A 13,322-nucleotide genomic window follows, 5' to 3' on the forward strand; every position below is an offset into this window, starting at 1 on the left:
GTAAATTTTCATTCTATCACTCCCTATCCTGTAGTTCTCTCTATTAAAATTTAGACCTTCCTTCTTCATCATGTTCTAAAAGATCCTCACCTCAAGCTATTAGGCTTAGACCTTAAAGGACCTGCGAAGCTCTGATACCAATTGATGGTGTGATGAAACAATAAGGATTTGGTCAACTACTAAGATGGGGGGGGGGGTGAATCAGTAGATTGAAAAACTAATATAAAATTTCACTAATCTCAGAAACAACCTCTCAAAGCAAACTTTAAACTGACAAGTTAAACCACTGAACTATAAATGCAAGATTATTATCAAGATAAACCAGTTAATTGTTATAACAAATTTATAGTAAACAAATTGAAACTTAGAAATGTCCAAATGCTTTTACTGGCCTAAGTTAAACCTTATTTCAAATTTCTGTTGATTATCATAACGTATCAAAGTGGATTAAGTAGTTAAGAAATTCAATCATAGTAAACATAACCACAAAAACATTCACCACTTGACACCATATTTTTGACATGGAAATCCAAATGGGAAAAACCACAGTGAGATGAGACTCTCAAGTTAACTATCTATACTCTCCTGAAGTTCGACCTATTAGGAGCCAAGCCTGTTAAAGATTTTACAAAAATTCTTGTTAAGAACAGATCCTGTTAGGGACCACCCGGTTAAGGGATTGACTATAATTCCTTATTAGAAGCAATACCCTATGAGGAGTAACCTTAGTAGAGGATTTTAAATCCAAGCTACTCGACCAACTGGTTAGAGGATTTGAATAACACCAAGCTTGCTAGAGCTTACCTGATTAGGGGATTTCAACTGCTAGAATTGTTAGAAAACATTAGGGGTTTGTTGATCTATTTGAATAGCACTACACTTTCTTGTTCAGATCTTTTTCATGCTCCTAGCTTCCTTTACATAAACTACATATATATCATCTAGTTCGGCAACCACACACTCAACTGAAACTTTGCCAACTCTGATACAAAATAACTCATCAACCTTATAAACAAATCATTAGGTCGGTAACACAACCAAAACCTAATTCTCTCATAGAGATTACAAACAAGTCAGTTCAGGTATGTCCATTGGATTACATAATATTCTTTGCACATCATTCAAGCCTCGACTGCTCCTTGATCACTGCTACATCGAACTCAATAACTCATCACGCGTTTTGCATTACATGCAATATACTTTCTCATTCCCATGATAAAAACCGTTATCTCAACGCACCAAAAACACTTTGAAACTTTTCTCATACAACATGCATACGTGGCATAATCATTACCACTCATTATCAGATCATAAACCAATACAAGCAATTCACCAAACTTAATCGGTTAGGGTTTATCAAATAACCAAGTAGGGTTTACCAGTTCAACTCTTGAATACTTAGTAATACTGGTTCACTTCACAAAATTACCTACCGGTTATAGTTCCCTTCACTATCTCTTTATACTGGTTACAAAACAACATTATAACAATATCATTACCGGTTAATCGACATCAATGATAACATAACAAATCATTAATGCAATCTTCATGCAAATTCCAACAAAAATATGAGTATGTTAGTATAATAATAATAAAATTATTTATTTTATTTAGGTTAGACTTATCTTTTAAAATATACTTAATGTATATTCTAAATAAAAAATAATATAATAATTAAAATACAATAATATAAAAATCTTAATGTTTACCTATACAACACTACTTTTAATCTATCCACATCTCCAATTGAATATTAACATAACCATAAACTAAAGATTTAACTTAAGCCTAACGTAACATAACTGTAAACATAACACCAACTTAACAATAATCCTAAAAGATGTAAATTAATAATATTATTTTAACTAGGTTAGGGTTATCCTCATGTAATTTTATAATATAAAATTTTGATAAGAAAGTAATATTGTTAATATAATAATAATATAATATTCAATAACAATACTTTCATTTTTATAATATTAAAATTATTTATTTTAGTTTTGTTATGGTTATTTTCATGTAATTCAATACTCTATTTCTTATAAGTTCAATAGAATAAAGATAATATTACAATAAGTCTTACTATTTCTAATACAATCTAATTTTTTTAATCAAAATTACAATACATTTATTTTTAATCTACAATGTATATAATTTGAAGTTACAATTATAATTCAAATCACATCGACTATTTCTATTTCTAAATCATATAATTACAATCTTACCAAATAGACTAATAATCATCTAATTCAAAAGATCATTTTTGTTTATTCAGATAATAATAGTTGCATTTATTAATTCTATTAAAATACTAAATCGACAAATACTCACCACTACATGGAACTTGTTCTTAACTAGCTTCTATTGCAAGTTAAAAACTTTTTAAAGAGAAAAGTCTATATCTTCCATCCATCCCGATTGATAGGATTATCAAAGGATCAAAGTAACTAAAAATAAAATTTGAAGTGTCGCTTTCCTACTCATGACTAAAAGTTTATTCTTAAATTATGTTTAAACCTTGATGGATTCTATAATCTTCAATATTTGAAAATAGTCCAGGCAGCCTCATCACCTTTACTACACTGAATCTTGACATTCGTAGTAGCCTTTTTTATTCTTGCTCGATCCTCTCTTTTTCTCCATTTGCAAGGGTGATCATAAAAAGATCCACAACCATTTTAATAGGTTTATTTAGGCTTGACGATTCTACCATCCTATTTTCCGCCACTATGAGTATTCCATGTTTTGGCAAAGCCTTGTGACAATTTCTAAGTATCTCTAGGCAACTCACATCGTCCTGGTCTATTAATACATTCTACATCATCCACAAAGGACATTAGTGTATTTAAACATCTTATTGATATGAACATAATCATTTTTCTCTAGTTTTTCTAGTCCTATCCCTGCTTTACCTGTAGGAGCTATTTTTTTTTTTGACAAAAATAAAATTTGGTGCTGTCTATTGTCTTTCTACTCAAAGTTGTCAATGTTTTCGTTACTATTTCTACTAGTAATGCTATTAAAATTAATATTGTTGTTTATGTCGGTAATATTGTTGTCCTTGATGCTGCTGACCAACCAACCTTTGTCTTTTGATTAGTGTTGTTCAGATTGTAATAATGAATCTACCTATATAGTGGTCCAACATAAGAAGAAGCAACCCACTAAAAGGTATTCTCAGGTTAGGATGGTTGGATGAGCAGTAACAAAGATTTGTTTCAAAATAAGTTATAACCTATATGGCTCCAATTCTATTTGTTTGGCTACTTGTCTTATTTTGATGATTTTGTGACAATTTTTGTTCCAAATTCATTTTTGATGTTTGATGTTAGATTTGTAATGGGTTGACACCCTTCCCTACTTACTTTAATTAAAACCTAATCATTTTTTACTTTTGGAAATTTTTCTTTATCTTTACCTACTTTGAAACAATCAAAATTTGATGAGGAAAAAGGTCATACAATTTTAGTAGGTAAAAACAAAAGGCCAAACTCTTTTTGCTTCTATAGATCATGTATTAAGGAGACAACTTCTAGATTATAGATCTTCTCATAATATGATGTCTTTATAGTCTATGTTCTCTTCTTTTGAGCTTTGTGTTATGCTACCTATTTTGATGAGAAATCATGATTACATTTTTCATTGGGAGGGGATCTACTAATATTGGGATGACACCTTCAATGATGTCTTATGTGTACCTAATTTGTAAGACTCGCCTTCTAGTGATAGGTTTACATGCTTTTATGTTATGTTCCATTATTTTGTTGTGGAACTTTGATTTTGGCATCATGTTGGACTTACATTAGACGTATATACACATGCATGGTTCACATTTACTATGAATATGATGACATTATGGGTATGGCCAAACAAATTAGATTATCTCATTTATTATTTTGATTAAGGGGGAAAACTAGTTTTACGAGGACCAGAAACCTAGAGTTAACATAAAAAAGAAAGAACTGAAACAACCAAGACCCAGCCACAAAAGAGATGCTAACCAATCCAACATAACAGAGCAAAAAACAAAACATAACAACAAAATTACATAAACTTGCCTAATTTCTCATTCTTCATAATGACATATTTGTTAATCAACAAAAATTTCTTAGTCAAACTATGAGCAGGGGTCATACCCTTACCTTTTCTACGAAGCCTTGTCTCATTTATTGTTATTTAGTTGGTTTTTGGTTAATTTTATGAATTTATGATTGGGATGTAGGATTAATTTTATGAACTTGGATTTGAAAAATAGTATATTTGGGTAAATGTAATATAATTATAATGAATGAAGTCAACAATAGAAATGATTAGATATGAAATTCTAGATGTGAATGTATTTTATTTTAATGTTTCATTGCTTTGGGTATAAATTTTCTTGATAATGAACAGAGCATTGTTAATCTAGTGTGCAGGTTATTGCATGGCTAATAGAATTTGATAAATTGCATGGTAATCTATTATAAATTATTATTGGAACTTTAGCTATCCGATTTGAGAGGCTAAAATCTTTTTTCTTGTTAAATTTGTCTTTATGATGCAAAATTTATTTTTTAATGTGCAAATTGACATCTATATTGTGTAGTGTTTGGTGGCATGATTATGTAAGTGAATGTTGTATGTAGGAGTCAAGAGAGGATTATGATTGTTAAGTGTATGATTTTGTATCTACAAATTAAGCAGATCTATTCTCCATAATCTCCTGCATATCTTTAGAATTAAACAAAGGCTTCATTGTGATTGACAAATATTCATAATTCTTACTATTGAACTGAAGAATGTAAGAATTTCCTAGACTTATTGACAAATATTCATAATTCTTACTATTGAACTGAAGATTGTAAGAATTTCCTAGACTTATGATAGAATAAGACTTTGATATTAGATAATATAAAAATAAAAAGTAAAAACAAGAGAATAAAGTAAATAACACAAACATAAGGACATTTAATCAACAAAAATTACACAATGAAAATAATTAAAAGAACAAAGCTACTGCTCTTACACACAAAAGCTTAATATATATTTATCACTTAAAAAACATTACTCTTATACAGAAAAGAGAGCTGCTCCTTTTAAAAGATTACACAATGAAAAATATTAAAAGAACAAAGCTACTGCTCTTACACACAAAAGCTTAATATATATTTATCACTTAAAAAGCATTACTCTTATACAGAAAAGAGAGCTGCTACTCCTTTTAAAAGAGAGTGTTCTACTCTCTGATATATCTGAAATATATAACATAACAGTGCCTAATATAAAAACATCGATATTCTCATTAATAAAAGTCTTCGAACTCTTGAGCATGGCTGCACGTAGGCTGCTCATAATAAAAGTTATGTTGATAAGGGAGTTTGAACAGATGGGCGGAAGCAGATGGTGATAAGAAAAGGCAAAGACAATTAAAGAAATCACTTTAAATATGATTTGCCCCTTTTTGATGATTAACAAATTATTATTGACTTATGTTTAAACTTTGATTGCTTCAATGATCTTAAACTTTGAAGGTAGTCCAGATAATGCCACTATCTTCACTACACTGAAGTCCGAAATTTGAAGGAGTTTCATCCATTCCTGTTTTCTCCTCTCTTTTCCTCCATTTGCAAGGGCAATCATAACCAGATCGAAAACCATTTCATTAGATTCATAGGAATTTGAGTCCTCCGCTGTCATGGTTTCTGCCAGTATCAGTCGTCCACTTTTAGGCAAAGCCTTGTGGCAATTTTGAAGTATCTTTATGCAGCTCTCATCATCCCAGTCTGTCAATACATTCTATAGCACCCACACATAATGCAATGAATAACTCGAAATTTAAAGACTAATGTCTGCATAACTTATTCTGTAAATTACAGCTGTGAGAGAAGTGATTGGAGTATCATTTACACTATTACCTTTAAAAGTTGAGAGTAATGTATGCATAGCTAATTCAAAAAAATTACAGCCGTGAGAGAAGGGACTAAAGTTATCGTTAACATTATCACCTTAAAAAAAATGGCGTCTGCTGAGGGTATGCTATCGAACATACCGCCACCCACGTTCTCGATACCTGCATAGATGACCATCTGTAAAACTGTAAGATTTAATGCTTAGACAAGATTGCGAAGAAGAGTTCAAATTGTGGATTCTCCTGCATCCCATTCTTTTTCATATCACACTGCACCTTCTCGATTTTTACATGAAATGAAATTTGAATTGCTACTTATATAATATTAAAAGAAAAATAAAAAAATTTATCTCCTTTTGACCAACGAATTTGTTAGAGACTATGTTTTTAACAGTTAGATGTTTAAATAATATATGAAAAGGAGTTTGATCAGAAATAGAAATCTTACAGAACTTAACTGTTCTTTTCTTTTGTTGGTTATGTTAGGTGATTTAATTAATTTCACTCCATGTAAGATTTTGACATCATAAGAATAGATAGTTCTAAGTCTCTATAGATATCCCTAAATCTTTTTCTCTTAATCTAAAAAGTTTTAAATTCGAACCTCTTGGCCTTATATCAAAGAATTCCATCATCTTTGTATATGATACAAAATTTTGCCATCCTGTAAAAAAATCTATAAACCAGTTTATTTGAACATATAAGACACCATATATAAACAGCTGATACGTTGTAGTGAAAATTTTATATGGAGACCAGATACTTATAAAGATAGCGTCAAATTGTGTTCTCAAGCTCTCGCAGTGATCTAAGCCTGGAAGGTAGCATAAACTTCTGCCAGTGAGAGTTAATAAGAATTGCAAAAAATAAAGAAAGTAACACAGAAATCTGTTGGCTTGTACTTTGTAAGTAGCAAATAAATCAAAAGTAGCAACGTTTATTATATCTAGAAAATTTGCTTGTGGTAAGTATATAAGAAAGTAAGAGCGGATTTTACCTGGAACTGATGGGGCAGTCTGAACAACATGAGGAAGATCAAAATTAATTCCATGGATGTGGGGATAAACCTTAACAATGTGTGCCAAGGCCGTTCCTTTTCCTCCGCCCACATCAACCAAAGTTGTCACCTCCTTAAAACCGTCATAGCAGCTCAGGATTTGCCCCATGCCAAGAACTGTAAGCGTGGACATGGAATTGTTGAAAACGTCGTTGACAGCCGGGTCATCCTTCTCGTATGCCCACAAGTCTTTTCCATGAGCATTCTCGAATGCATTGGAGTCTTGAAGCACACATTCATGAAGATGGTGCCATGGCGCCATTAACATTGGGTGTGTGAGCATGAAGAGGACTGGCACAAGGCTTGTTGGATTATTCTCCCTAACATAAAACATCCTGGCAGACTCAGTGAGACTGTATCGAGCGTGTCTTGGATTCTCGCCCATCTGGGTTTGGACAAAAATGCCTCTGAATGAGAGGTATTTGAGAATGCGAGAAAGAGAATGCAGATTGAGAGTTTTAGTGGGCAGTTTTTCTGCGATCTCACCAAGAGAAAGGGATGCATTGGGGCCTGCATTTGCGATGATATCAGGAATGTTGAGGAGTATGGCTGATTTGAGAACAAGGGTAGGAACAAAGGAGTAAATGTTTTCTACAGCTTGCTGAACCTCACTTGCACCCATTGCCATTGTCTTTACTTTGAAAGTGTTCACAAGGAAAATTTGAGTGGCTTGAGTATTGTAGGCGGGACTCTAGTGATTATATAGACAAATTTGGTACAACCGTACGAGCTACTGTAATTATTAGAGCTGTACGGCTTATACATTTCATTCAATAATTAATTTGAAAATGGATTCCATTAATTCGCGTTTCTATCAATTAAGCTGGCTAGTAGGATGGATGTACGAGTTGATATATTGCTGATAGATTTTTTAAAGTAGCTTTTACAATTAATTTTATGTCAGTAAGTGGCGTGTAATGATTATGTCATATATGTAATATTTTGTGGCTGTAGTTAATTTTTCTACAAATTACAGATCTCAGGTTGCATCTTTTAGTTTTCCGTTGTGTGTATAACACAAAGGTAAGTCAGTAGTTTTGGAACTAGATTAGCCGCCTTCATATTTTATGAATTAAAATACTAATACTAAACTTATATTTTATTGTTATTATTATAACAAAATGATAATTATTATTTTATTTTTATTGGTTAAATTTAATTTTTTATTATTGAAATTTATAATATTTAATAAAGATTTGAATGAAATTATTGTCTTCATTTTTTATTCTATGTGAAAAATCTAATTTGTTAGAAGTATTTTGTATTTGACTTCATTAAATATTTAGTTAAGTAGGTTGATCTACTCATCAACTATTTATTTTCTTAAAGTTTTCACTTTCAATGTATTTATGCATTCCTTAGAAGCATTTTCAATATGGCTGAACATTAAATATTTTAGCTAGGGAGATTGATGTACTCATCAACTGTCTATTTTCTTAAAATTTTCACTTTCAATGTATTTATGCATGTTTAAGTTCCTTTTGAGTTTCTTTTGGATTTTTCCCTTGTGTCGTGATAGATTAAGTCAAATAAGTATGACCCACAATTTGATATATTTCTCAAATGCTTTAAGAGTGTGTGGATTGACAAACTATTTTTTAGATTTTTTTTGTAAAGTAGCTTTTACAATTTATTTTTTGTCGGTTGGTGGACATGTAATGATTATAGTAAGTTATATTTTATTTTTATTGATTAAATTTTAAATTTAATTATTGAATTTTTTTTAATTTAACAATGGTTTGAATGACTACTAATGATGCATCTCCTCTTGTTGAGGCTCCTTTCTTAGACCCTGTCGGTCCCCCCTTGGTGCAGAGCACCTAGCTCAAAGTTATCTTTTCTTGCATTTTAGAGTTTTTGTGTGACTTCAAGTTATTATATGTTGTAATAAGGTGGAATAAATGTTGTGATTGTTTTTGAAGCCATAGTTTGGTTGTCTAGACTTTTGTTGTGCTCAGGATCCAAAATTGTCATTACCCTGAAATGTTGTGAAAATGTCAATTTTTGGATTGTACCAAGTGATGCCTCAAAACTTGCTAGAATGTTTGGAAATGGTTTAAATCCATTGTGGGATGCCATTTTAGTGATGTTTCAGGTCTTGAGAGCCTTGGAGTGTGTTTTTGTACTCATAGGTAAAAGTTGTCAAAACTTGGTCATGACAACTTTTGCATCTTTAGGCAAAAGTTGTCCATGAAGAAAATGGAGTTGGAAGTTGGTTGGAACAAATTTAAAATGGTGTATAAAAAATTCTAATCATCTCTAATAATAGGTTAATAAACTTTTGGTTTGCATTCAATTCATTTGTCAAGGGTTTCCTATGCTTTTCCTCACGTTTGGACTATTTTTTCTTTGATTTTATGCTTTTGTACAACCTGTACAGTCTGGTAAGGTTCTCATAATAGTAGAGGAATTTAGGAATTTGTTTTATCTTTCCAAAAAGTATAATATGAAGTTTTGAAGTGCCTTGGATCAAAAGTTATCACTGTTTTTGTAAAAGTTGCTCACAAACCCTTGAAACTTGGGGTTTTGATTGTAAAAATGCATTTTACCTGAGCATCGACAAATGAAACAAGTTGCAATCTAGTGGATGGCTTGGGTAGGCTCTATAAATAGTTTTAGAGTAGGTTTTTTGTGTTTTTGCAGGCCACAAGGAGGAGAATGGGTGAAATGAATAACACACAAGCTTGTAGTTAGTGTGTGGGGGCAGAAAGATTGCTCATTTTTAGTGCCATGGAGAAGTGACACCCTATCAAACCATAGTGTTTTGGAAATTTCTATGAGTTTAATAAAAGAATACAAGTTTTTTTTGGGTTGGTGATTTCGAGTGGTGAAGAGTTTGGAGCACATCTTCCAAAACTACCTGGAAGCCTTAAACCCCTGAAAAATAACTCTTTATCAGTAACCCTAGTTGTACAACAAACCCAGATGGGAAACTGAGTGAAATTGTTTAACTTCCAAATGGGTATTTGAATATGTAAAAATATCTGGGGGTTGTTAGGAAACTAGTGGTAAAAAGAACAAAAAATAGTCAAAGAAGGGCTAGTCAATTAGGCCTAATAGCAACCTGTGTAAGCAAGTTGAAAGCCTAGGGCTTGCGAGGAAGGTGTAGACCTTGAACATACCTGCACAACATAACTACAACCTTTAAACATGCTATTGGAGTGAAGATCCTTGGTGGAGGTCTTTAGAGCCTAGTTGGAGCTTTGAGAACCTAGTAGGAGACCATCTCAAAATCGTAGATTTGGGTTAGAACCAACAAGAAACCTCAATAGGCTATACCTAGGAGGAAAGACAATAGAGTTTAGGCCTTTGACGTCTAAGGAGTGCACCCTAACAAGTTACCTTGGAGGAGCTTGAGTAGATAGGTGAGTTGAGGAGTTGGGGTGAGTAAGGGTGAATTGGAGAGCTAGGCACCTTACCTCAACATCAAAGTGGTATCAGAGCCATTATTTGAAAGATTTGGTGTATGTTAGATTGTGAAGAATCAGAAGCAAGTTCAATGCCTCCAAAGGTGATGATTCCAGAAGCCATCCGACAGATGGTGGCAGAGATGATAGAAGGATTGAAGGATATAGAAGGAATCAGAGTAACCAGAGAGGCAAAGAAGGAGAAGGGAAAGGTTAAGACAGAATGGGGTGATGAGACTGATGAAGAAGTGGAAGATGGAGAGGAACCGGAAGCAGTAACTATGCGTCAAGACCAAAATTTATTCCTAAATGTAGTCAAATCCATTTCTAAGGACAATCTGGATGGATTACCCACATATGGAGGAAACCTCAATGGAGAAGAGTTGCTAGATTGGATAGAAGCTCTCAATAATCATTTTGATTACAAAGAGGTAGCAGAAGAGAAAAGAGTTAATGTGGCCAAATCAAGAATGAGAGGATGAGCATTAGTTTGGTGGAATATAATGCAAGAAGAAAGGATACAAGAAGGAAAAAAGAAGATAAATTCATGGGAGCATATGAAGATCAGACTTAAGGCACAATTCCTTCTAGGAGATTATGAAGTTCAAATTCATAAGAGACTGCAAAATCTGAAACAAAGGGAGGTAGATGTCAATTCTTACATGGAGGAATTCCATAAACTAACCCTCAGAGTTAAGAAGCATGAGAATGAGGTGGAGAAACTGGCTAGATACATGAATGGATTGAGACAAAATATACAAGATGAAATCAATATCCTTACTCCTGATACCGTTCATAAGTGTTTTCAGTTATCATTAAGGGCAGAAGACAAAATCAAGAGGAGGAGTTAACAAAATCAAAAGTTTAGAGGTGGCAGATCCTTTAGAGGAAGGGGCACTTTTAGTAGAGGATAGCAAACATCAAGGAATGAAGAAAGCTCAAGGAAAGAAAGTGGTGGAGACTCTTCAAGGGGGGAATTTAGAGGATCCTTTAGAGGAAGAAATAATTCTAGGGGTAGATTTGGAAGCTCAGGAAGAGGAAATTCAGTTTTTACTGGTACATGTTATAATTGTAATCAAGTTGGCCACACAATGGGAAGGTGTCCGGAGAAAGAAACCAACTCTTCACACTCATACATGGGTTAGAGAACAACATAATTAGTGCAAGAAGAAGACAATCAAAGTGTGTCTTCCCCTCTCAGGAAGGCAGGCCCAGTGACAAGTGGTGAAATTATAATGCTAAGAAGGTCTTTGTTGAAGATTCCTCAAGCTCAAGAGCCACCAAAAAGGAAGAGTTTGTTTAGAACAACTTTTAAGTCTCAAGGAAAGATTTGCAAAGTGATTGTAGACTCAGATTCAATTGAGAATATAGTGTCAACTGAATTGGTGGATAAACTCAAGTTAGAGAGGCTACCACATCTCACTCCCTACAAGGTGTCATGGCTCAACCGGGGCCAATATGTCTTAGTTGATGAGTAAGCATGGGTAGACTATGAGATAGGTGAGTATAAGGACAAGATTTTATGTGATATATTTCCTATGGATGCTTGCCATTTGTTGTTAGGACGTCCATGGCAATTTGATGTAAAGGCTCAACATGATGGAGAGAAGAATAGCTATGTCATTATCAAGAATGGTAAGAGGTATCAAATGAATCCGTTACTTGATCCAAAAGAGGAAAAACAACTGGGATCAAGTGTGATGATGATGATGAGTGGGAAAGAGTTTCTTAAGGTGATGAAACAAGAAGGAGATCAAGAATATGCTATTGTGCTCAAACCTAGTGAAGAAGGTAAAGCAGATGCAATGGAAGAAGTTCCACAAGAGGTGAATGGTATACTCAAACACTATGAAGAAGTAATAGGAGAAGATATACCAGATTCTTTTCCACCAATAACAGATGTAAATCACCAAATAGACCTGATTCCAGGAGCAAGTTTGCCTAACAAGGCTGCCTACAAATTGACACCTTGTCAAAATGAAGAAATTTCCAAACAAGTGCAGGAGCTCTTAGACAAAGGATTCATCAAAAAGAGTTTGAGTTTGTGTGCTATACCTATTTTCTTAACACCCAAGAAAGGGGGAAAATGGAGAATGTGTACTGATTCCAGAGCAATCAATAAGATCACTATAAGGTACGTAGTGCAAGAGCACCTAGTTGAGTAAAAACTCTCCTTTTTGAGTATTTCATGCTTTCATGTTTGTAATGTTTTGTGTTAGATTTGTATTTTTTTTTAGTTTTTTGTGTGTCATATCTCATGTTTTTGATCTCACTTTGTGCTTGAGAGATCAAGTTTTTCTTTTCATGAGTTAAGTTGTCTAGTTTTGCCTTCTAGGCCAAAAATGGGAAAAATGGTGAAATGTGCTTTATAGGCTTAGGAATGCTAGAAAAAAAATTGAATCATGTTGTTGAAGTGTTTTCAATCACACTTAGGTGTTTAGATATGTTGGTTTAGTTAAGATGCTCAAAATTGTCTTATTGGGCAACAAAAGTTGCTTTTCCTTATTGAAAAGTTGCTTTTTGAAGTCAAAAATGTAAAAAGGCAATCCTACAACTCTTTTTCCATACATTACACCCTAACTAACTCACTAAACCTTTAAATAGGCCACCCTCTTCCTTGTATAGGGTTGGAAAATGTAGAAACAAAGTTTTTCTCAATAAAGAAGTGCAAAATTTTGGCTTTTAATGTGTTTTTCTCTCCTTTAGAGCAACAGTCTATACTGTAGCCCATCTCATCCATACCATACCTTTTGGGAAGTGTACATATTGGTTTCCCAATTCTATTCAATTGATCATTGCACTGGTTTTCCTTTTTGCAAGTTGGTGAAATAAAAAACCTTTCATTCTGTGTGCTCACTGCCCTGTCAAGGGTTTGAGGTTTCAAAATGCCACAACTTGACTAATCTAGGTCTGGGCTCCCACCAAATGGATTGATTCAAGTTGGTTTATTCATTTACATTGTATATATGTT

General features: G+C 33.2%; 1 protein-coding gene across 1 annotated transcript; it reads right to left on the minus strand.

The window, feature by feature from the left end:
* Nucleotides 1-5,138: 5,138 nt before the first annotated feature.
* Nucleotides 5,139-7,621, minus strand: LOC131032874 (desmethylxanthohumol 6'-O-methyltransferase). The gene is made up of 3 exons (XM_057963960.2): nucleotides 6,885-7,621; nucleotides 5,985-6,049; nucleotides 5,139-5,775 (listed from the first exon to the last, which is right to left on the minus strand). The coding sequence occupies exons 1-3, from the start codon at nucleotides 7,570-7,572 to the stop codon at nucleotides 5,473-5,475; spliced, it is 1,056 nt and encodes a 351-aa protein (XP_057819943.2). The 5' UTR covers nucleotides 7,573-7,621; the 3' UTR covers nucleotides 5,139-5,472.
* Between the last annotated feature and the right edge of the window lie 5,701 nt (nucleotides 7,622-13,322).

This window comes from Cryptomeria japonica, chromosome 4, assembly GCF_030272615.1.
Source record: "Cryptomeria japonica chromosome 4, Sugi_1.0, whole genome shotgun sequence".
Taxonomy (NCBI): domain Eukaryota; kingdom Viridiplantae; phylum Streptophyta; class Pinopsida; order Cupressales; family Cupressaceae; genus Cryptomeria; species Cryptomeria japonica.